Below are 25,540 nucleotides of genomic sequence, written 5' to 3'. Positions count from 1 at the left end.
ATCCTAAGGATAATATGGCACAAGACCTCATGACATTAATCTTGGCAAACACCTTGCAAACAAAATCTAAGGGCTGCATCATGTCTTTCTACAAACATTTGCTTTTGGTTTACCATCTGGATGTGAAGATAATTTCAACACAAATTCAAAATGTTAACTTCACAGCATATCTTAGCTGGAGAGAATAAAGCTGTAAACTTCTGAATTCTTTTCACCCAGGCTGACGCTTATGGAAGTGACACGGTCCGACTCTCAAAAAGAAATTTTTCATCTCTTGAGTGTCTACAGGGCATAAATGCTGTATGTGGTCTATGGCATGTACAGCCATCTGCTCCTAAACTGGCCAACAACATCCATTGCACATTCACTGAACTCAGCTATGCTTTATACATGAAAACTAGCAAATGACAGATTTTGACTTGTAACACGAATTCAAGAATGTACTCACTACTGCTTTTAGTGCTACACCAGCTTGGTAAAAACAGACAGATTTAATAGTTGGTGGGACTGTGAACAGCACGGTGTGCATCAGCACAGCTGGAGAACAAAACTATGACACCTGCCTCATCACTTGAAACATGAACAATATTGTGATCATTAATGCTATAGCATGTTCTCATAACACAGAAAAAAATTTTAATGTGACAGCGCAAAAAGTGGTGATGTATCGGCACAACTCAATCCACCGTGTATACATCATACCGTTGAGAATGAACATGGCATATCATGAGGCCTCATTTGCAACACAGTGAGGATCGGTTCAACAACTGACTTCATAGAGCCTGCAGTGACAACATCCCTCTTGTGGTCATGGCTGTCAGCATATATGAGAAATTACTTTTTCATAACTGCAGTAACTCAAAAAAAGTCTGGTGCTAGACACTAATGGAGCAGATTCAATACATACTTTTATACTTGCTAATGATGTAACTAGGTCCCATTCCATTATAAGTATCAAAATCATCATTACTTGATTGGACTGTAAGAAGTCTTTCTGTTGACACTGTTCAAGTCTCATTAAAATTGGGTTGCCAATGGTGACAAGATGGTAGAAACGATGATGCATTATGATTCACTGACCCCATTTTTTGAAAATTAAAAAAAATGATGCATAGTTTAAGTCATTCGACATTGAGGGTGTGGCTTGGGGAGGACACATCGGTGACATTTTCTGGTGGACAGAGTGCCGATCCTGAAGTGATTGTTTATTACCGTGAGGCAGATCCATTGGATTGTTCTTCCCACATCATCCAGGAAGAATATACACCACGAATACAGAGAGGGCGCCATCTTCCTGAGTCAGCCATATTATATGCACAAACTAATCTAATGTTCGTCGACGCCTGCACGCTCCCAATACTGCTATACGTCCGCGAAGCGATTTATCCTAAAATGGCAGCCACATTTGCTTGCATTTGCACTCAATACAGTATGCCCCAAGCCCCTGTAAGGGTTTCATGAAGTCTTGTCTTCTTCACACATCATGTATCGTAAGTGGTGGACTGGCGCAATCTCTACGGGACATGGACACATCACTGTAGTTTTGTCCACATCGCAGGCAAAGATATCGAGCACGGGCTTGGCGGTCAGTTTTGGGATAGCTAGAATGGACACACTAATGTGATGGATGCAGTCCCCCTCTCAGCTGGTGACCATCTGCTTGATGTCTTTGAGGCTGAAGTCGTCGGTCATCCTGAGGGCGTGGTCCATGGCTCGGATGTTGACAAGCTGCTTGATGATGAGTTTAATCAGCATCCTTGGAAAAAAAAGGTAAAAATCATGAATTTTTGTTAAAGACAGGTTTAAAAGGGAGATTTTCATTGACATTAAACATTAAGTTATTCTAGGTATCAAGGTTATTCTTATCAAGGTAATAGAAATACTATGTGATGTACAATGTAACAGACTTTTTAAAATAGTCATTCTGCATCTTCATGCACTTGTGAAGAATTTGAGTTTATAATAAATTTCACAGCAATGTGATTTAAAGTCAAATCTTTGACATACATCTTAAGTAACACTCTTTCATGCAAATAAGAAAGTAAGTTTTCATTACAATTGAAATCCATATTCTCAATACATTACCTCACAGACTATTCATACTCATTAATTGATGGATGAAAGGCAAATGCTAAAAAAATGTAATGTTACCAACTTCTTGGCAGTGAATAATAAAATAAATAAATACAGAGACTCCAACCCCAAGCACCTTCTGATCTGGAGATTCTCCCGCCCGAAACCCCTAACAAACAGGAAACTCCAAGTTGATGTGTGCGAAGTTCCTAGGGTTTTAGATGTTCTCTGGTGCTATCTAAGGCTTATTTTTTCAACATACGATAGCAATAAGTAAGAAATCCTTTCCACCGGGAGACACAGAGCCAGGGCAGGAGAAATCAAATCTCAAACGGGAGAACGGGAGATTTTGCAAAAATGGGCTTTCGGCGGGAGATCTCCCGTCGAAAACGGGAGGGTTGGAGTCTCTGTAAATATCAAATATATATATCAAACATCCCCACTCACCTACTCATCTTGCGGTCCGGATCAGAGCCCTTAGTGCTGAGGGCGCCCTGTTGGATCTGTGTAGCGGCGTGCTTGAGGTATTTACAGAGCGGCTCTAGCTGCCGTAAGGTGCTGTCTCCCTCTAACTCCTCAAACCAGGGTACGGGTAAGGTGGAGACCAGCTGCATACGGGAATCAAATGGAACGGACACCATCATCAGCAGAGCTCACAGAAAAGGAGCCTGACAAAGTCTACCAACACTGAAAGAGTACAAGCAGAATTTGAACATTGGTGCCTGGGAGATTGGTAATCTACCAACACCGGATGCTCAATGGGATTTCCCCCTGGTCAGGGGACAAAATTTGGAGGGAGGAGTGAACTTGGGCTCGTTATTGACAGTGCCCAACTGATTTTGTCAAAATGTGCACATGCACAAGTATTTCACTCTGGTGTCAAATGGCAGGACTCGCCCCAAACCCCGATTGCCCCATGTTCAAATCTGTCCGGAGTAGAAATTTTTCTTTGACCAAGCCAATTTTGAACTGGTGCTAGGTCAACTTAGGCGAGGTTGTCTGCGTGCATGTATGTATAAGTTTCCTTCTGCTGTACTACCATCCACCCTAGGGCAAGCTATAATCATTAGCGACCTCTCTGGGGGTAAAGCTTTGACTTTTATCTCTAGGGCTAACTCTTGTACATGGGACAACTGCTATCTTTTTGACTGTATCACTTTGTCATAGTCAGGGAATACATCCCATACATAATATATATATATTCCCTAATAGTCTAATTACCTCCGCCAAGGGAGGAGGTTATGTTTTTGTTACTGTTGGTTTGTGTGTTCGTTCGTTCGTTAGTTAGTTAGTTAGTTTGTCCGTGTGCAAAATAACTCAAAAAGTAGTTAACGGATTGGGATGAAACTTGCAGGAGAGGTTGAGAATGACACAAGTAACAAATGATTAACTTTTGGTAATGATCCAAGAATTTTGGGGGAATTTATGAAGGATTTTTGATGTTTTGGCAGGTAGGGTCAATGAACTTGGGAGTTCAGGCTGCGCGTATTTGAGGTTTGCCTGCGCGCACTAAAGTGCGTGCTCTAGTTTCTGCTGGGGCGAGGCGCGCCGTGCAGCTGAAGGCTTATGACGTAACAAAGGCTTCTATATTTGGTAATCTGGCGACTTTTAGCACCGATGTTGTGTGTACGTATGATATCTCTATGGAAGAACAAAATCAGTGTAGTGGTGGAAATAAGCTTCATGCTTGGCGGAGGTCTGCGCTCTCAGAGTGCTTTTTTAGTTCACTGCATTCAATGCTTGTATTGCAAAAAAAAAAGGGGGGGCACGATGAAACTGAAAACCAAAGTGTATTACGAAAAACATAATGCACACAAAGCCAGTGTTTAAAAAAAGTACTCACCCTCTCGCATTTGGCAATGCTCGACTCATCGACATCGGAGTTGTTGAGGGAGAGGAGGAGGTAGCGGTTGAGGAGGCCGTCGATCGCCAGCTCCAGAAGCTGTTCCTTGACCACCAGGCCATGCCATGACAACAGGTTGCCTAGCAACTGAGGGATAGAATTAAAAGGAGCAGGTTGAGATTTGCTCTTGCCCAAACCTCACTTTGAGGGAAAGGAAAAAATTAAGAAGCTATCTATACAGATGAATAATTATCCAGTCATGGTACGAGTTCAAGTATAAATATGTATATTTCACAGAGGCAGGAGCTAGAAATGGGAGTAAATGTCATCAGCTGTAAGCCAGAGGGGAATAGGACACTGATGGAAGTCAATGGAGACAGCAGCCTATAGGTCTCAGTCAATGAAGTGTGTGAGCTTATCTCTTTCTCTTCTCAGTAAAACACTGCAGAAAGTCAGTGGTACCTGGCAGTTTCATCTAAAATTGGTCTTCGATCTCACATATGACTCAGTAATTGGTGCAGTGTTACATTCATACAAAGAAGGACAACAACAACAAATCTCACCTTTAAGCAAGACCAAAACTGTCTCTGAAGAAAGGAGTTAGCACCTGATGCCTTGTTTTCTAATACACTGAAAGATGAATGATAAGTTGAGAAAATAAACACAGAATATATACAGAAATGGTGTAAGCATTGAGAAGAGATTGCTATTTACTTCATTATCTACATTTCTTCACCTTTAGATTCCCTTACCAAATAAATTTAGTATTGCAGTGCATTGGCTTGGTTATAAGCACAGTCATAACCAAACTTAATGTAAAACTTCTTCTTTTGGGGTTTATTATTCGTCTGCAGTGACACTTTCAGTATTCAATTCCTTTCCTGTATTCTCAATATTCTATTTCTCTCCCTCTCAGTCTTAAAATCATTTTTTCCTGTGCTTTCTGTACCCTTACTCACCGTCAGAATTATGGTATAGGATTCTTCTTGCAAGCAAACTTAAAGGGATCGTATAGTTTTGGTTGAGACCTAATTTCGGGTTTCTAACATTTTTGGGTGAGATAATGAGAAACCTCTTATGAAATATGAAAGAGCATGTAATTCCATGAGGAATTCAACGTTTATATGATGAAAATCAGTTTTGAAATGGCTGAGATATCCAAAACAGAGCGATTCTTGTAAGTGTGGGACCCACACTTTATTACGATCGCTTTGTTTTACTTTGTTTTTGGATGTTTTAGTTATTCCAAACCCGCTTTTCATCAAATAAACTTTGAATTCCTCTTAAAATAGTATGCTCTGTACCATTTTAAAAGAGTTTTCTTGGTATCTCGCAAAAAGTTAAAAGCCCAATTCTCATCTCCACCAATACTGTACCATCCCTTTAAGTCATTCAAGGCGAGCTTCTCTCACAACACATAGAAAGTGAATATCTCTCTCTTGAGTATCACACACTCCTCACTTACAGCATGAATACTGTATACGCCATATATTTAGTGAGTATCAATTTTTTGCGAATTCCGACTTCCAAATAATTTCATGAGTGGTTTAACTAACGATCGCATGAAGTACAGCAATGGACAGAGAAATTTGGAAGTGAGCTCATTCATTTGCACAGTAGGTGCGCCAAGACTTTGGTATGTCTACTGAACTGTATGAATCATCATGCACCTTGCTCATGTACTGCTTACTGCATACCAGTTACCAGTACATTTATGCATGCGCATTGCATTCATGTTGAGATCATAGTTCATAGCTTTGCATGCTGCTAAATTTGCCAACAGTTTCTAACTAACAAACTTTAAAAAAAAAAAAAAATCCCTGGAAAAAGAATATGACGTACACAATATATCATACTTATTGCATATCACACTGCATTCATTTTCACTTTTTGTGTAAAATCCGTTCTACTATTTTATAGAGAGAAATGAATTCTAAACCAAGAGAAAAGATCCAGAGGTTCCCTCTCAGGGCACTGATTAAAGGGAATACTCACTCGGCTGGGAAGAGAGGCATGTAGACATCATTATCTAAAGTCTTCCTCATCCTCATTACCACCGTCTTCAGGAGGAGCTGAGCAGACATGAGGAAGAAACAATAATAAAATATAATGCAGGTCCGCCAACATTCCCACATCCAAATCAGAGAGATTCCACACAGCAATCAGGGAGATATCTGTGTGTTACATGCATTTCAATGGGCGAAAACAATTCCCAAATCAGAGAGATTTTAATATTCTCTTATTTAGACATGAACAGATTTTGACATTTTCAGAGAGACTCCTGCAGAATCAAGGAGACTTGGCAGCTCTGTATGATGTGACGTTCCTTGGTTTTGCCTTCATCTCATCACTAGATGCAGTGTCCAGTCAAATTCACCACACACAAAACCTGTCATTAATTCATGACATATGACGGCACAATTTGTACCTTTTCTGTAGTGCTGTTTAATTCTGTGTCCAATGACGGCACAATTTGTACCTTTTCTGTAGTGCTGTTTAATTCTGTGTCCAATGACGGCACAATTTGTACCTTTTTTGTAGTGCTGTTTAATTCTGTGTCCACTGTTCATTCTCCTAAAGTTGATGACTAGCTGCAACTCTAACCTTACAGACAGCCTAAGGCAGTGAAATTAACCTTGCCTCACATATTTCTTGCAGTGTCCAGCTATCATACAATTATCATTATTTTATCTCTTCATATCATTACTCATTGTATCAATTACCATTCAATACAATTTATAATCACATAAACTGATGATCTATTGCAACTCAGAATCTTAACAGTGGTGTCTACCTACGACATGTACATGCATGCAACAATCAAGTTGAAAAATGTGGCTGTTTAACTTAGGTGGGACGTTTTTTTTTAGGATCAGGAAAATATTGCCATGAAAAACAAGAACGGAAGGGCTCCCTCGCCCTGGAAGGTGACATCTCGTACCTGAGTGTTCTTGTTGTCAGCGGACACGGTAGGGTAGTCCTGGGCCAGTTGATGGACGGTGTCTATCAGGCGATGTGTCTGGAAGGTGGACATGGGGTCCCAAACCCCTTCAATCAAATCTGGACGCCACAGAATGAAAACATATATGCAATACATTAAAGGTATAATTTACCATTTGCAGATGAAACAAAAACCCAGCATTAGTGCTTTAAAATATTTCTAAAATGTGAGTTAGGGATAGACACAACCACTATAAATATTTGAATTCATATAATTGATGTTGATTATTTCTAAATACACAAAATGTGAACAATAGTCATAATCAAAATATTTCCAGACTACACCATCTATAATCATGGTTTATTGAGAAAACTACTGATATCTCCTTATATTTTAGGCTTTATTGCAAAAATTTTATGTGGTAGAAGTTTTGTGACACAACAGACCTACACATGTGACATCAAATGTGATATCTTAAAAAAATTTTAAATTACTGCTCCCAAAGGTTAAAAAGACCTTTAAGACAGCACTGACAACACATCTATTTCAAGTACTGTATACGCTATATATTTCGCGGGGGGTTTTATTTTCGCGAATTTCGCGAGTCGGGAGCTATTCGCGAAATTAACAACACGCGAAAATATTACCTTCCAAAATGAATCCCTTGCCTTGATAATACGAACATTTCAGTACTACTATACCATGTCACGGCTTACCGAACAGACCATACTGGCTAAGCTTGTTTACGCACGTCCACGTCTACTTACGAATACTGTAGAGAGCCAATCCATTATCGCAAGCCAAGGGGACCCCTCGTCAGAAATCTAGCGCGACGGACTTAACCACTTCAAAAATGTTGAATTCTAACTTACTAGTTCGCAGAGTTTGGCAAGTCTTTTTCATGCAGTGTATAACTTGTATCATTCTTATTTGTGACCCTGCACCTCAAAACAAACAAAAAGTCGCCAGACATGAATTTTTAGTTAAGACCACATTCTGAAAGAGCAGACTTTAAGCTTTAAAATGATGTATAACTCAAATCAAATGGACTCTCCTAACCTATCTAAATATTGGAAAGAAAGCACAAACTCAGGAAAAGTGTGAACTGAGAAAAGAGGCTCTGAAGTACAGTGTCTATTCCAGCGCTTAATCTTTACCAAACCGTGCTGGCTGTGCGATGAATGGGACAAAAAACAGGAAGTATACCACCAGAGTAACAACAATGAAGAGATTATCAGATTAAACTGAAATTAACCATGCCTCATTAACACATTCTGTCCATAATTAATGCCAACTTTCAAAGCAGTAGCACTATCCTTTCAAAAGTTATTAGAGTTGAAAGTGAAGAGTGTGGACAAGGTTTTTCAGAAATGAAAAAGGGATTCTAAAGACACACCTAATCACACTATTCTACCAAAAATGTTCGAGATAAACTGCTAAAAAAGACACTTTTCTGCCCGTTTTATGATACCAAATTTAAGCATAATGTAAAAGAAGACCCGCTCTTTAAGAAAATATGAAAAAGTCAAGATCGGCTAGGTTGACCCATTTCACTTATTTTCAGTCCTCACGCAAAATCAGTGTGTGCGACTTTATGTTCGTTTTGAGGTGCACGGTCACATTTGCTAGTAAGTTGAAAATTCACACTTTCTTTGCCACTTCATATTTTCTCTGGTCCCCCAATCGCGAATTTAACCACTCGCGAAAATGTGTGACAGCGGCAATTCGCGAAAAATTATGTACGCGAAAATTATAGCGTATACAGTAGCATACATGTATCGCTGTTAGGGCAACAAGGCATCATATCTCAGAAATATCAGACATCCAGGAGAGCATAAACACTAACAGTCAAAGCACTGCCCACGACACTTTCCTTTTTGCATGAAACACAGAGCATACTGTGCTTTGCACTACATCACCATTGAGTTACATCAGTGTACTGTCCTATCGGTAGACAGTCACTCACCGGACAGTTTGGGCAGGATGACCTTCTCAACAATGCGCGGTATCAGCTTGATGTCATCGTCCTCCCTGTCAAAGTCGTCCTCATTGTGGAAGCCGTAGAACATCAGGACGTCATACCATGGAAAGGATTCCAGATCCTTGCATTTCGCCTGTATGGGAGGAATCAATAGGTGGCCAGAATGTACAAAGTTTCTCTCGAGGTGAAACACAAATAGAATCTTGATGTATGTAGATCAACAAACATACCATGAACATAAGCCATCAGTATTTTTCTCTTTCAGAGTATATTCAAGGTATAAATGCATCTGTTAGATATGTTATTTGATCAGTTATTCCATGTTCAAAGAAGTACTGAACAATAGTGATTTTCTTTGAAATTCTTGAAGAAGGGTGAGGAGTGGAAAGATTTGCATAATTTTGCCAGAAAGGATTTAGTCAAACTGTCACATCTTGTTCCTCTCAATTTTCTGGTTCTTTCAAACAAAATTCTATTTTAGGGTTGATTTCCCCTTTAAAGGACAAGTTCACCTTCATAAACATAAGGATTGAGAGAATGCAACAATATTAGTAGAACACATCAGTGAAAGTTTGAGGAAAATTGGACAATCGATGCAAAAGTTATGAATTTTTAAAATTTCTGTTTTGGAACCGCTGGATAAGGAGACTACTACAGCTTGTGAGTCATATGCGTACAACAGTATAAAGAAAATATAAAGAAAATTCAACATATTTTCACTTTTTTCGCATAATAAAAGAGCACTTGACTTGCCTCTTTCTAAAGGCAGGGGGAATAATATTACCCATAACATTTGTCGGTAACGAGTCGGGGGAATGTGTACTTTTTTCATAAGATGAAATTTTGTGAAATTCTCTTTATATTTTCCTTATATTGTTGTACGCATGTGACATCTAAGTTTTTCACACACTGCAGTAGTCTTCTCATCCAGCAGTTACTGCACAAAAACTTCAAAAATTCATAACTTTTGAACGGATTGTCCGATTTTCCTCAAACTTTCACTGATGTGTTCTACTAATATTGCTACATTCTCTCAATCCTTATGTTTATGAAGGTGAACTTGTCCTTTAACAGCCGATGGGACCCGTACCTCTAATGGATTCCAATCCAGCATCTGAAGTCTGATGAACGGCTCACAGAGCTTGGGCAGACAGAGGCCGATGTAGGCGTCGGTGTACGAGTCGCGCTGCTCAAACTTCCAGCGCTGGAACCGCTTGAGGATCGCAGGCAGCGAGCAGAAGTCGTCTTCCACGTCCTCAAACACCTTGGCCTGCTCAGCCATGATGCGATCTGACCAGCAAGAATTGAATTATGACAGTTATTAGATTTGATCACAAAATAGTAATATAGATCTTTCTGCTGCATTGACTGTGTATTATGATTGCATTGAAGTTGTTTGTGTGTGCAGTTTAGTTACTATGGTAGCTTTCATGGCAGCTGTGGAGTTCAAATCACATCATCATTTTACGAAACAAATAATGCACATTACTTGGTCTGCATAAGTATATCAATCCAACCTTGTAACTTTGGAACAGTATAAAAATGGACTATTCCAAAGTTACTATTGCATGGCGAATTTTTACTAATGCCCAGTGTAATGTATGCTAACTAATCAAATGACATTGGCATCTTCCCGATTTGCATTGTACATGTCATTGCAACTGATCACTGGCTTATAAAGTTATGTGATGCTTAGAAACAGTCATTTATTTGTCAAATTCCAGTGGATCTGTCATTGTTCTGTTTGCCTGATTTACTCTTTTAAGTTAAAGGGGAAATCAACCCTAAAAATTTGGTGTGAATAGAAGTAGAACTATAATGGGAACAAGACAGTGAAAGTTTAAGAAAATTCTGATGAAAACTGAAGAAGATAATTACGATGGTTTGAAATTCTGATCAATTCAACAAAAATTGGCATTTCTATGATGTCACATGCCAGCTACCCCCATTTGCTCTCAATGTCACTTAATGAACAAAAATGAACACCTCTTTTTCTGAATCTCAGTGTGGTCGCTCTTCATATTGTATATCTTTCCTAATGCCGTCTTTGTGCTATTTTATAAAAGTATCACTTCATCCTCAAGAGTATTTAGTGCTGCTTGTATTTCAATTTTTGTGCTGCTTGTATTTCAATTCAGTTGTATTTCAATATTTGTTCGGTAATTATTTAAGATAACTCATATCAGCTATACAAGAAAAGTCATGTGCAGTTCCTGTCTCTGTGGCTGCTAGAATGATCGTCAGTCAATAAATCATCAGATACAAAGAATAGTACAGTATGCCGAGGCCAGTAACGTGGCGTACCTTTTTCTGTCTTGAACTTTGCCAGCATGCTGTCAGTGATCTCGTCATCACTGGACGTGCCGTCGTTGTGGGCCTGGGCTCGCTCCACCAGCTGCCTCGCTCTTCTCCTCCTAGCTCTGTGGAATGACACAGGTCAATTACAAATCACTCATAGCCAATGACAATTAGCGCCCTCATGGGTGAATCGTCATCAGTTGTCTTTTTAAAAAAGGGGCATGGACCACTCAGGCCTTGTATGGAAACACAGTACTAACCACAAAAGATGTCATTAAAGTTGGGTCAGTCAGTATGTGAAATGGTAGGTACAATTACAAGGCATCCTGGGATAATAACTCAATATTCATGTTATCAAACAAAGCTCCACTATGATATAAAGTTTTTCATTCAAGCAAGATTAATGACATAAACTACACTATAAAACTGTGGATTAAGTTGGAACTGGTAAATTGAATAGTTGATTACTTGGGTCTCAGGGAAAAATATCTTCAGGAGGGAAAGAGCATATTTAAGCCTTTGTACGTCATGGCGTAAACCCCCTATGTGCTACATCATTCTAAGATTGCAACGCATGAGCGCTTCCGGAAAACATTCTGCCTTAGAAAGTCATGTAACTTTTTTAACAAGAATTTATGCTAAAAATTAAGTACAGCAAAGTTGTAGACAAGAATCAAAACCTTTTTGTCATGTAAATATTATGGCAAAGCTATGGCTATGACACATTCAATGTACTGTGGCATACTGTGATCTACTGTAAAACGAGGAATGTTCGTGTGCGTTTTAATTTTGTGAATTTCACGAGAGCCAAGATTTGCGAAATTAAAATGCACGCGAAAGTTCTTGATTACACTATAATGCATTGAATGTAAGAGGCAACTCGCAAAAATTTCATGCCACGAAAATATTGTGTTTTACAATATTGATCAGTTTGTGTGCGCTTGTGGATTTGAGCAAAATGATGCAAAGATGGCCGGCCATCGACTGAGACAGGCGCGCGAAATATGGCACGTGTAGAGTTAATTAGCCTGTACTCCTTCAACAGCTCCAAACTCAGCACACATGTGTACAACCTCACCTTCTCGCTTCCCTCTCCGCTGCCCTGCGCTGTTGGGCCTCCTCATCCTCCCTCGCCGCCTTGCGCTGGCTGCGGTTCATGTTGGCACCCGCCGCGGCCTTCTGGGACAGGCCCGTGAACTCGTCCGACTGGTCCTTGATGTCTGTCTGGCGCCGCTGCAGCAGCTGGTTGGCCCGCCCCTTCAGCAGCACCAGCATGGCTGTCTCCAGGCCAGTGATGAGGGGAACCTGTCGGAATGAAAGAAAAGACAAAGGGGGGAAACAAAAAAATGGTACGGTTAAAGGATTGCTAACATTTACAAACATCAAAATTACAATGCTGCCACACAGCCATCAAGGGCATAAACATGTGTAACAGGCATTTGAATAGGTGATAGTTATCACCAAATCAAAGAGACATTGGTCAGGGTGTGAAGAGATCATTAATCGTTTACGGAGCCTCTCAGAGAATCTCAGTCATTTCAAGTAGTGTCTGGTGTGAATGCTTCACGACACTAATGATAAAATGCATTTTCATGTAGCTCTTTCATCACCAATAACCATTTCGTATACCAACGCTGCACACTGGCACTGGTCCGACGCTCCCTGACCAGTAAAAATTACTTCAGACCACTAACTTTTTCGGGAATGGACCAGTAAAAAATGGAACAACTGTGTACCTACTGGTCTAACAGACAAGTCGGACCAGTAGAAAATGGGTTAGTGAGCAGCTCTGCGTATACATTTAGAATATTTGAGTGATTTCTAAAGTGGTAATTCTCATTTAATTCTCATTAAAGACAACTGGCAGCATTTGAAAAGAACATTCCACCATGTAATATTTCATTTTTCAAGTTTGATGACTGCGTTCTGAAAAAAAAAAGAAGTATTTCCAACATGAATCCACTCAGAGACCGTATTCATCACAGATGAAGATAGTTCTCATTAATGAAAGTTGGTCCCTGAGCAATGTTCTGCTCCATCAACACATTAACAAAGAATATTTGCATTGACTGCGTTCCAGAACAACATTTTCAACACGCATAACGCAGACAATATTGGGCCCCATAACATGGAGTTGTTGACAAAGATTCCAGTATTAAGAAATTCAGTTTCCATGGTCAGGGACAATAAATGCAGTATCCATGGTAGCAGTAGGACAACAACCAATCAGTTTCAAGCATATCATGTTCACCATGGGAACTGCATTTCGTGAAAGTTTCAATGACTATAAATCACTCGGAATAGTGGGCCCCAAGGCCTCCTTCGTAAAGGCAACATTGCAATATAAGGACAATTTTACTATGCATTCATGATATAGTCGTGCCTAGCAGTTCTATGCTTAACAAGGATGGTGTTTATTAATGCTATGATCAATATGCAACTGCCTGATAACAGAACATGCTAAAAGAATCATTTTTTCCAGCTGATCATAGTATGCAAGTCCAAGAAGAAGCACAGAAATCATACAAATGCCCCCTTTGGGATCATTTTTTGCAGATTGTTAGAAGGCAAGAATTTGGTAACAAGCATCATGTTTACTGTTTAACAATGTGGCATTCAACCATTATTTTCACATTTATTTAAAATAAACATTGCAGTAGAGGAGAGCAAATGAGAAAGTTTGCATTTTTCCCATATCATTTACAGATATGATTCATTAACATTAATAAGTACATGTAAAGTTCCTGATCGTAAAAACCACTGGCAGCAGAAGTCTAAGGATTCATGAGTATCTGCATCTTGACTTTTAAAAGATACACACAGATCATATCACATTCTACATGTGAGCAATGGGACTACATTATTGCAACAGAATCAAATTCTGCTTTACATGTATACGCCTCTACAGATAATGGATTGGCTACAATGGACTGGATCTAATGAAATATGACTGCATTGTACTATCTGCAACACTGAAATTGTTAATGCCATGAAGAATGATGATGAATACATATGCAGAGAGCAAAGAAACTGTACTGGAGGTGATGGTAGACACATACGTCACAGCTACAGTGTACAACAATGAACAGACACAGAGAAGAACAATCAAAACTGAACATGGACACGAAGAAAAGACTTCAATATCTAATAATAATGACAGCCAAGCAACTAGCTAAAGAATACCGTATCAGAAAAGACTGTTTTTGTGTGTTGGTTGAAAGTGTGAGTTTGAATGGTGAGGTGTGTATGTGTGAAGACTTTGCAGCATCACCATGTGAGAGCAGTGAGGAAAGACTAAATTCTTTCTGGGTACTGTAGTTCTAATAAGAGCTGAGCAAAGGTTAACCAAGGTTTTAGTAGCCAGGTAGCTGCTCAGGGGCCCGACTTTTCAGAGCAGATTGACCGTTCGTCGTCAAAGTCTTCACACATAAGACTTTTTTTCTACTGGTAAAATGCAGTACTAGTATTGTACACTGACAGAGAATTCAATCAGCTCCCATGAAAATATGTAACTTGACCCTGACAATGCTCAAAATGACCTGAATATATGGAATAATATCAGATAACAAGAATGACAGAGGTTTCAGTGCAATCAGGTGTACGACGAGAAAGTTAGGAATTACTAAGAAAGTTCCTATAATTTCACAAAACAGTGATAGCGGTGGCAACAATATGTAGAAATTGATTTGAAAACATCATCATGTCATAGCTGTCCCACTGATTAATGCACAATAAAATTCTATGAAAATCATGTTTTTGGTCGAATATTTTGCAACTGCAACCCTTTCATCTCCACAAATCATTGTTATTACAACATAATAATTTGATGTGAAACATGAGTTATTCTCTTTTATTTCATTGAACAAAAAGGAAATCTAGTGAAAATATTCCGCAAGGGTAAATGGATGATTTTTTATGTGATGACGTCACTATCTCATCTAATTTACATATATCATCGCGACAAACAACATGGGAAACTTGTATATCCCAAACTTTCTTAGTTCACCCCCTATTCTCCCGAAACCTCTACCATCCTGATTGTACAATTTTCACTCTACTTGAAAAGAAAAGTGACTTTTCTCTTTCATAAAGTTGATCTCTTTCTATCCTTGGAGGCATATTTACAAATTCGACTGTCTACTAAGAAATAGGCACACAAGAGAGAACCTGCAACATGGGTGCTGAAACCTGAACCCTTGGAAAATCAAAAGTGAATTACTGTAAGGACAATAAATTAATCGAATGGCACAAGCAAACAATTAAACATAGAATAGATAAAGAAGTTTAAAGGGGGGCAAATTAATGCAACCCTCGCTACTTGTGACGCACCTTCTCGTCCAGACATTCTACAAGGTCTGTGACATACCCCCTCATCTCTTGGAAGAAGTTGTACTGGCCGGAGACGTCGCCCTGCGTGTCGCGGAGGTTCTCCGAGCTCAGCGCCGCGTCCTGGAGCCGGTCGGTCACGCTATCGCTCTCGCGCAGGTGGGCATTATGAATCTCTGTCACAGATTCCAGCCTTCATAAAGCAAAATGTGACAATGTTAAAAACAGGAATATAAATAGTTGCCTGTCCAGTAGAAGAGCTCTATGGCTCGCGGGCTCAAATAATAACACACAAAAAAAAATGATGGTTGCATCATATAAAAGAACTTTCGAAACTCTCCCTCAAATTATGTCACAAACAAAAATTTGATTTAAGGGGTGAAATTTCATGCTAGGGCTCTTCTGCCTGGCAGGCAACAAAATATGCAAAGCAATTAACATGAAGATAAACATGTGCTGGTAGCATATTTGGAGCTGTGTTTCTCACTTTTTAATACAGAGGTATCTTCCCAGCAACATGTCGAGAAACTCCAATTCTTTCACTTACGACAGGAGACCTCCCACTTTGAGACCAATTTATCAGAATCTCCAGTTCTCCTAATTGAGTTGCAATCTCTCACACTTTGGCCTGTGATGCATTTTCTCCCACTTAGAATTTAGCTTTCTCCTGCCAAACTTTAATTTGTCATAACTATGTTAAAAAATAAAGAGGCTAAGATAAATCCAAAGAGCATCAATATCCCCAGAGATTAAGGGCTCTGGACCCTAGCCGCAAGGAACACCACACTTCAAGCTCATATTCACAAAATCTAAGTCTCCGGTTTGCTAGGAGTCCAGGCAGGAATATCTCCCATTTATGAGGTGCTTGCGGTTGGAGTCTGCGTATGTCCTATTCCCATTTTGAAGCAAACAGAGATGAGTTGGCTAATACCCTTTTGAAACCTGTTTTAAAAACAAAAGGACAGCAAACAGACAAAAACAAAGGAAATATGACTCATAAATTAGTTTTTGAACTCACCTCTGCTTTAGCCTCATCACTACATTTTCAACTGTGATTTCTGGCAGCTGAGCAGGCAGGGCCAGGGCATCGGGCACCTGCCTCTGCTGCTGGGGCGAGTCCTGGCCGGTGGAGTAGGCCGAGCCATAAACCAGACTCTGGTCCACAGCAGGGTAGGCGGAGCTCTCAGTCGGATAGTAGGAGTACTGCTGCTGGGGGTAGTAGCTGGTGGGGTCAGGGGTCACTGTCTCTGCAGCGGGTCCACTGACCTGGGCCTGGAATGTACCACAGTGCATGCGTGAGTAATGCAAATCAAAATGATTGTCAAACCTTTTGAATTTGAATTATGAATTGTTTTTATGCATGGCCACTATTCAATAATGGACAAATCTCAAACAGCATGATGCATTCAATAGGAGATTTAGGCTTCTACCAACCTTTACCGACTTGCTGGCTAGCTGTCGTCCACTCCTGTGGACTTCTTCAGGCCAAGTGATTGCACCGTTTCTCTGACACTGCCTGTCAAACCCACACTCAATAGGGATTCTGGATACAGCCTATCGCCAACCTTCGGTCCAATGATCAAGAAACAGGCAGGCAGTGTCAGAGAAACGGTGCAATCACTTGACCTGAAGAAGTCCACAGGAGTGGACAGCTAGCCAGCATGTCAGTAAAGGTCGGTAGAAGCCGTAATCTCCTATTGTACGATCTCCCCAACTGATGAAAGTTTTCTGCAGCACGATGCATTTAGTTGATTTTCTAATGGGCGCAAAAGAGTCTGAGGAACTGAAACATCAGAAATTTGAGTAAGAAGCAAATTTTCCATGCACTGGTATGAGTTAATGAAGCCTCCAAATCCAACCAGTTGGAGTAGTGCAAAGATTTCCAATATCAATCTAAAGTGGTAATGCAACAATTTGCATCAATGCTGCAAAGAAGGGAAGACCAACCACTGTCCATCCAACACTTGTCTAATCCATGGTGTTGCCAATGGTGAAGAAAGAAGACAAAGTGGAGACAGTCTACAATACTTATAAAGTCTTCACTCACAAATTTTAAAAGATTCTGCTAACTTCGCTTCAGAAATGCTTACAAATGCTGCAATATTAAAAAGGTGAGGTGGATAATCTTCCCCTAATAGGTCCGGTTTGAAGAATACACAACCTCTCTACCCCCACCCCTTTCCTCCATCCTTCATCGCGTCTAGGGCAATTACCCCGTGAGAAATTACCCCAGACCCTTCCCCTAGCCCTAATCCTAATCCTGAACCTAATCCTAACCCACCCCAAACTCTCAACCCTAAACCTAACCCTAACCCTAATCTTTGCTCTAATCTTACCACTAACCAGTATTTAGCCAGGGGGGGGGGGGGGGGGGGGGGGGGGGGGGGGGGTAATTGCCCTCGGGGATAATTGCCCAGATACGCCTTCATCACCAAAATTGTATTCCCAGGGGTAAACTGCTCAGCCACACCCCCTCAACTTACACCCCCATCCCCCGCCCCCCCATCCCACTCCCAATAAGAAGGGGGTATGGAGGCAGGACACCTACCATGTAACTGGGGATCATTTGGTTCTGGGGCATCACCTGAGGCACACTGGTGCCCTTTTTGATCTGCTCCTGCTCCCAACGCTCCAGCTCCTCGTTGCTTTCGTGGCCGTCGCTGTGCACCTCCGGGCTCAGTCCCCCTACCAAGGCAAAATGTGAAACATCATCCCAAATAAATGCTTTTTTTTTCTCTTTCTCGATGTTTTTATGTCTTCATAATCTATCCTGATAAAAATCCTTGATAACCAAATATAATTTTTTTTTTTTAATAAATCTAGGAAATTATGTGTTACAAACTTTGAAGCACAAACACATAAATATAGGTAAAAAGTAAGATAAACAATGCCATAGCCAATACCAAATCTTTAGTCCACTTCAATACATTCTGCATGTCTTGTACAGAAATGAAGAAATGGGCAATATGATATTACATTAAACACTTGGAGAGTTGTTCAGTGACCATACAATTCTGTTGAAAGGTCACCTTCATTCAATACATATATATTGGTAAAAAAATTGGCGGTAGCATGGCTATCCTGCAGATATCATTTCTTTTTAGCTCAAATTTCATAAGTGCCATAACAAATCAATATCTTATCCAAACCAACTGGGCTCCTGAAGTAGTAAAGTCAAAGCTTTATCACGGTATGAAACTTTCAAGAATCACCACTAGCATTCAATGCATTGTGCAGACATACACTTTTGCATGCATTTCACTTTTGTGAATCTTGGCTCCTCACGAAATTTGCAAAGGTTTCATGCACGCAAAAATTTCAGGTTCTACAGCAGATGACACAAACCTGCATCCAGGGCCTCTTGCACTCGCTGCCGGCTGGTCTGCTGCTTGACGCTGAACCCCATGCGGCCCTCGTCGCTGTCGCTGCCGCTCTGGTCGTTGTCGTCCTCTCGCACCAGCCGCGACTTTTCGGACTGGAAGCGCTGCGTGTCGTCCACGGGGATAAAGTCGCCCCTCTCCCGGGCCATCTGGCGCCGTTTTCGGGCAGCATGGATCAGGTTGGCATCAGGAATGACACCTGGAAGAAAGTTATCATAAATAGACAAAGAAATATGTTTGCTGAAAAGAAAAGGAATATAACATACATTCTTAATCTCAATTGCCCAATCAGGCCACCAAAAGATACAGTATTTGGAAACATGGTGGCCCTTTCGAACTACTAACATCTTGTCGTTTGAAATTTTGGTTGCCAGAAAAAGAAATATGTTTGCTGAAAAGAAAAGGAATATAACATACATTCTTAATCTCAGTTGCCCAATCAGGCCACCAAAAGATACAGTATTTGGAAACATGGTGGCCTGACACTAATTTTTAGCAGCCCTGGGCCACTGCTAATGTCTGGCCCTGCATATATGCAGCTGTGAAAGTTCTATCAGTGTGATTTGCTAATTCCTCATTTATCACTGCATATCTCAAACATGTTAGACAAGAATATTTTTGTAAATGCACAGTAGAGATCAAAGCAGTGCAGCAAATGTTATGCTCACACCAACACTGGAGATGGCACAGACTTCACTGGCGGATGTGAAGAGATGACCTGTGCCTTGTTTCATAAAGAGGTACGATTGATCTTACGCTCGATTTATTAAACCTAACTCTGTGAATCGAGTTTAAAATCAATACCGATCGGAAGTCTGTTTAATAAAGATACATACGCTTTATTTAAAGCACAGATTTACTAGCAGATCGTGTAACTTTTTTTGAATTGCATCAATCATACGATCAATCTCACACTCAATCATTATGAAACAGGCCCCTGGTTGTATGAGGAAACATTGATTTTCTTCCACCCTTTACCTGCAGATTCTTCAGTTCTTTACCTGGTAAAAACCCTGAGAACTCCTTCTGTTTCCCAATCTCCTCTAGGTCTTCCTGGGCCAAGGCAGCTGCTTCGGCTGCCATTCCATTCAGCACCATCTCTCTCTCCTCCTCCTCCACTTCTTCCTCCTCCTCCTCCTCTTCCTTTTCCTTCTCTATCCTAATGGCTTGATCACCGTCTGCCCGTTGAGCTCGAAGAGCGGGCCTCGCTCCATTCTTGTAGCTTTGGTCACCTGGTTGAGATTAAAATTTTGTAAAAAGGCACACACATACAACCAAGAACTCCTTGCTTTCAGGTCAACAAAGTATGATGAATGAAACACAGTTAGTAGAAAATCTTTGCACTGAGAATTGTAGTGTATAGACATGTGATATACTTGCATTTCTATTGACATCTTTGAGGAATGGCAGAGAAAATCAATATACATTGTAATGGACATTGAGATAAGAGAAAAGAAGGACGCGTTTGGGTAGACAGACTTCATCTGCTCCATGTTCAGAATACAGTGTATTGATTCAGCCCCCTCTTCCACAAGCTTATAAGTTTGCATTCCAAACTTGCCTTTAATATCTGTGCTGCAATTGTGAATACTTCTTGCCCGATCAGTACATTTCTGGTTGGCAATCTGACAGTCCTGCCGTTATTCATGTACCACGTACACAAAAAGCCCTAGCTATAAGGTTACTTGCATATATATACGTGTATATAGGTAAGAGCCCATAGAGTCTGTCAGATGCAAAATAGTCCATACCAAAATCACTGTGACTTGCAACATAGTCCTATTATAATCAAATGTCTCTAAACATAATACACATAAAAATACAAGGCACTAAACACTCAAGAAGTAGAAGAGATAGCAGAACATAAATTGCATGTTAAAGCCAGCCTGCATTCTAACAGTCAAGCCTAGGCTTACAGTTGTAGATGCATCCCAAGTAGTAGAGTAACTGTCAAAACTCTGACTGCTTAAAGGAATGGTACAATTTTGATTGAGATAGGGTTTGAGGTTCCCAACGATTCTTGATATTTTTTTTTTAGATAATATGATAATGATGAAATATGAAAGTGCATATAAGTCTAAGAGGAATTCAAAGATTATTTGATGAAAATTGGTTTTGAAATGGCTGAGATATCCAAAATAAAGCAATCCAACCAAAGGTGGGACCCAACTTCTATTAGGATTGCTTTGTTTTATTTTGTTTTGTGATAAGAGAGGTGCTGTCGATCTGGGTCTCACAAACCTTTCTTCTCTGCGCTGGTAGCCTCCTGGTTCCGTAGCTGTCGCTGTCTCTCTCGCACCTTCTTCGCCTGCTTCCGGCTGTGGCTCGATTTCTTGATCTGGAAAACCTCTCCTGAGGGCACAAAAAAACCCAAAAAAAACATACAAACCAAATAGAATCTAGACCTGTAGCATATAAAACTTAAAATGTCCTTAATGTGACTCTTCTTCCCCCATTAAGTGCAGGTTTGATCGTGTTCATGCTTGAAGATAAGCACAATATTTTTGTGTGGGTAGGTATTTTAGGGCAGTTGGCAGCTACTGGCTGGGCCGGTTTAATTAAGCACCCTGCAAATTGCGACGGAGTGATTTTGTTTTTCTTTTGGAGATGACTAACCTTCGACTCTGTTTACAAGCACATACAATTAAAATTTATGTTATGTTTAAATTAACTATACACAGCCCAGTCGCTGTATAAATAGCGACAGGGCTGTACTGGAGCGGCCTACAACATAAAGAGAGCCCAGCGATCGCTTTACGATCACTTTGAGTTTTGATACTTGACATCATTTTTTGTCACCTCAAACTCATTAAATGTAATCTTCATTAATGACACTACATAGCTACGTTATCAATATTGAGATACACATTTCACAACTTACTGAAAATGAAGATTATATGCAGCATGTGCGAACAGTACATCTGATAATCGGGAGTTCATGCGATGGGAATGCACTTTTAAAGGTCACGCTGTCGACTGTGCTGCTATCAAAGAGCGCACGCACACAGTATATTGCTGCACTTCCAGCCACGCACGCACATGCATAACTTGCTGAGTGGTCAACGCGCCATTTTGAATTTGCAACAATGAACCCCGATGGTCAGGGATTGCACTAGAAAGTGCCGTTTTTTTTGTTCAATGGACTTATGTACCTTCTGTAATATAAGCATGCATTTTACGTGACTAACGTATAAACTTAAATGTCTATAATAAGTAACGTATAAATTGCAATTGTTTTATTGTAAGTTTTGTAGTTGTGCTGTGGTTCCCCGATTTGATGGCGAGGCCCCGTCTGTCTGAATCTTAGCCTGAACAGACCGCTGTGCTTCGCACAGCGGTCTGACATGTGTTAGTGTTTAAACGTTGTAAACGACCGTCACTATTGACGGCAAAATCACATTAAATGCCTTTTATTTTGTTTGATTTTAAGAGTAAGATCATTTTTACCACTCACCTACAGCATATTTTCCTGATGGTTGAGTTGAATTCGGCGTTTTGTTGGTATCCAGACCTTATTGTTGAATTTTTCGGAGTAGATTGTGCGGTGGCATCTTTTCCTTCGAGAGCTTCACAAAATCAACAAACCACCACGCATGCGCAACCAGAAGTGGTCGCGTTTTACGTACGCCTGTGCGCCCGTTTGCCCATGCGTTTTATGTGTTACGTATGTAAAGCTACAGCACTCGTATCTGCGCGTGCTGCGCCGGCAATGATTTGACCTTTTTATGGGTCACCCCGACTAGCTACGTTGTAGTATACGAGAGTGAATGCCATTCAAATAACACGCAGATGAGGAGTGAAGCAATACGGACGTTTACAGACCTGACTTTAGCCACGGATTTCGGTGAGTTTTTGACGTAATTAAACAAAAAATTGCATACCGATTACTGAATGATTATCATACTATTCATAGATTATGGGGATTCCTTATATTTTAGTTTTCCACGATTAATAAAGATATTCATGAAGGAAATGCACACCCACCGCTGAAAAATAACGACGTCTGCGAAGGAATAGACGTGCAGCCGCTTTCGCTTCACGACAGCTGCTGCGTGGAGTTATCTGACGCTGTGCTTCACACAGCGTCTGGTCGGGCTAGTTTAAATAGAAGTAAACTAACATGAAACACTCTGCCCGTTGCTCCGGGCCGGGAGCACTAATTTAACACTGGAAGTTAACAAGTCACTGCACCACATGAACAGTGCACAACTAGCGTTAACATCAGTTCGGGAAACCCACTCACAAGGGGGGCCCCTCCTTATAAGTAACCCGTCCCCCTTATAAGTAACCCCGTCCCCCTTATAAGTAACCCCCGGGGCACCCCTTATAAGGAGTCTCCACGCTTTTTTGCAATGCAACGCGAAAATGAAAGGACTGCGGCAATTCGCTTGATTATGTCCATAAAGCTTCACAAGTTTCCTAGTTACTCACGAAATTTGAGCAAAATCGGTTTGAGGCATCATATCTAAAATCATGGATTTAAATGCGATGTCAAACGACCCATGTGAATGCTGACATGCGAGCGATTACTGGCGTGAGTGTCGCCAGGCGCGGCGGCGCGGCAATGCTTGAGTGCAGACGTGGCGACCGAGTTACGTACTCAGTCGCCACGTCTGCACTCAAGCATTGCCGCGCCGCCGCGCCTGGCGACACTCACGCCAGTAATCGCTCGCATGTCAGCATTCGCATGGGTCGTTTGACATCGCATTTAAATCCATGATTTTAGATATGATGCCTCAAACCGATTTTGCTCAAATTTCGTGAGTAACTAGGAAACTTGTGAAGCTTTATGGACATAATCAAGCGAATTGCCGCAGTCCTTTCATTTTCGCGTTGCATTGCAAAAAAGCGTGGAGACTCCTTATAAGGGGTGCCCCGGGGGTTACTTATAAGGGGGACGGGGTTACTTATAAGGGGGACGGGTTACTTATAAGGAGGGGCCCCCCTTGTGAGTGGGTTTCCCGAACTGACATAGAAATTAAACTGCACTGCGGAGCTGCCTACGGCACAGGGGCAGTGCAAACGGAAGGCTGCCGGATGTCGTCAGCATTTAAATCAATGTAGTTTCGTACTCCCTACAAATTCAATGATTCTCTTTTTTCTCACCTTCGTCTTCATCGTAGTCAAAAGTTAGCCGTGACGATTCAGCTTGCTTCTTCTTGTCCGACTTGTCCTTCTTTTTCGAGGACCGTTCCTTTTCAATCTGCTCGATTTGCGTGTGATAATCTGTCTCTAAAAAGGGAATTTGGTCTCCCGACGTAACCACAGGCTTCACATCGTTTTCTTCGTCACTGTCATCCGTCCTACCTCTCTGTCGGATATTTCGTTTCTTTTTCATCATCTTGAATTCCTTGCATACCTCGGAAAATTGGAATCTGGTGTCATTTCAGTTGAATTACAAACACAACATCATGTTGATCTTCACTAACGTTGCACATGCAAAGCAAGTCTTAGTCATTCACACACAACATTATTCAGTGATGAACTGCAGTTCGCTTTTGGGGCCCACTTCATTCAGTGCATACTGGTTTGACTCAATGCCATGTATTGTGGAATCAGCGAAAACGATAAGTACCAACCTCATCTCCACCCACCATGGTGTACTGGATGTACGTGACATAGATCTTTTTATTGCAAGTTTGTTTCTTGTGGGTGATTCGTTGTTTTGAATTTTTCTTTCTTTGTTTTGTTTTTGTTGTCTCTTTTTTTTTGGGGGGGGGGGGGGGGGGAAGGGGGAGATTGTCCTATGGCTGTTGGTTGGTCAGCAAACAGGATAACTTTAACCACAGGATTCCAAAATGAGGAGCGGTTGTAGATGAATGATAATAAGCGGCCCCCACTGGACATATGATTATTATCTTCTTCTTTTTTCTACGCGAAATGGACTTGAAGTTGCTTATTTTGTAGTTTTGTGAATCCACAGAGCTACAACATAGGCCTAATAAATGAGGTCTTGAAGGAGGTAGCAAAACCTCCATGAGAATTCTCATTGAAAAAAATCAGGCAATGACAGAAAGGGGCCACGGAACGGGGGGGGGGGGGTCTGGCCGGGACTTCCCTCCCCCCCCCCCACACACACACACACATACACACATTTGTTTGTGGGTTTTGTGTTGTGTATTTTTTTTTTACTCGTAAAAGAAAAAACATCGGGGAAAAGTCACAACACCCAGTAATTTTCAAAGGGTTTCGTCCTTAGATTCTTAGATTCTTCCCTGTCCCACTGCCCTTACCCTCAAAAACGTTCCGTGGCCCCTGAATTGTACGTTTTAAAGATTTGGATTTATTTACTTTCTAAACAAGATATGCCTATCCTATAACAATTCACTGTTCATGTGTTAAACTGATTACACATGATATAGTGGCATACCATAAATAATGGTGCCTGCATCAATTTCATCATGGAAACGTATCTCAATACTGCCCTCTACGAACACTTTCAGACATCATTCAGTTTGCGTTTTGTTGTCAACGATAGAACCAATAAAAGTTGCCGCACCTCCCAATAATCCTGTGGATGTTAAAAAAGGAAATATATATATATATATATATATATATATATATATATATATATATATATATATATATATATATATATATAGATAGATAGATAGATAGATACATAGATAGATAGATAGATAGATAGATATATACAGATAGATAGATAGATAGATAGATAGAGAAATAGATAGATAGAT

At 40.6% G+C, this 25,540-nt stretch overlaps 1 protein-coding gene across 1 annotated transcript; it reads right to left on the bottom strand.

Moving 5' to 3' along the window:
* Nucleotides 1-699: 699 nt before the first annotated feature.
* On the bottom strand, nt 700-24,265 carry LOC139723745 (PAX3- and PAX7-binding protein 1-like). The gene is made up of 17 exons (XM_071634962.1): nt 23,949-24,265; nt 21,084-21,194; nt 19,844-20,074; nt 18,808-19,041; nt 18,011-18,147; nt 16,481-16,734; nt 15,466-15,655; nt 12,215-12,441; nt 11,143-11,258; nt 9,929-10,128; nt 8,824-8,971; nt 6,858-6,976; nt 5,912-5,988; nt 4,480-4,546; nt 3,917-4,063; nt 2,521-2,681; nt 700-1,756 (listed from the first exon to the last, which is right to left on the bottom strand). Exons 1-17 carry the CDS (start codon nt 24,181-24,183, stop codon nt 1,642-1,644), a joined length of 2,769 nt encoding a protein of 922 aa, XP_071491063.1. The 5' UTR covers nt 24,184-24,265; the 3' UTR covers nt 700-1,641.
* Nucleotides 24,266-25,540: the final 1,275 nt, after the last annotated feature.

This window comes from Diadema antillarum, unplaced genomic scaffold (assembly GCF_040938485.1).
Source record: "Diadema antillarum isolate AM-2024a unplaced genomic scaffold, OU_Dant_1.0 scf00000015, whole genome shotgun sequence".
NCBI lineage: Eukaryota > Metazoa > Echinodermata > Echinoidea > Diadematoida > Diadematidae > Diadema > Diadema antillarum.
This window is presented reverse-complemented; position numbering and strand designations above follow the sequence as displayed.

Coding starts and splice junctions, on each gene's coding strand:
- LOC139723745 (XM_071634962.1), bottom strand. CDS start 24,183: ATGATGAAAAAGAAACGAAATATCCGACAGAGAGGTAGGACGGATGAC. Junction 10,129..11,142: donor AAAGTTCAAGACAGAAAAAG/GTACGCCACGTT, acceptor CTTGCTGGTCAG/ATCGCATCATGGCTGAGCAG. Junction 4,064..4,479: donor AGTTTTGGTCTTGCTTAAAG/GTGAGATTTGTT, acceptor TCTATCCCTCAG/TTGCTAGGCAACCTGTTGTC.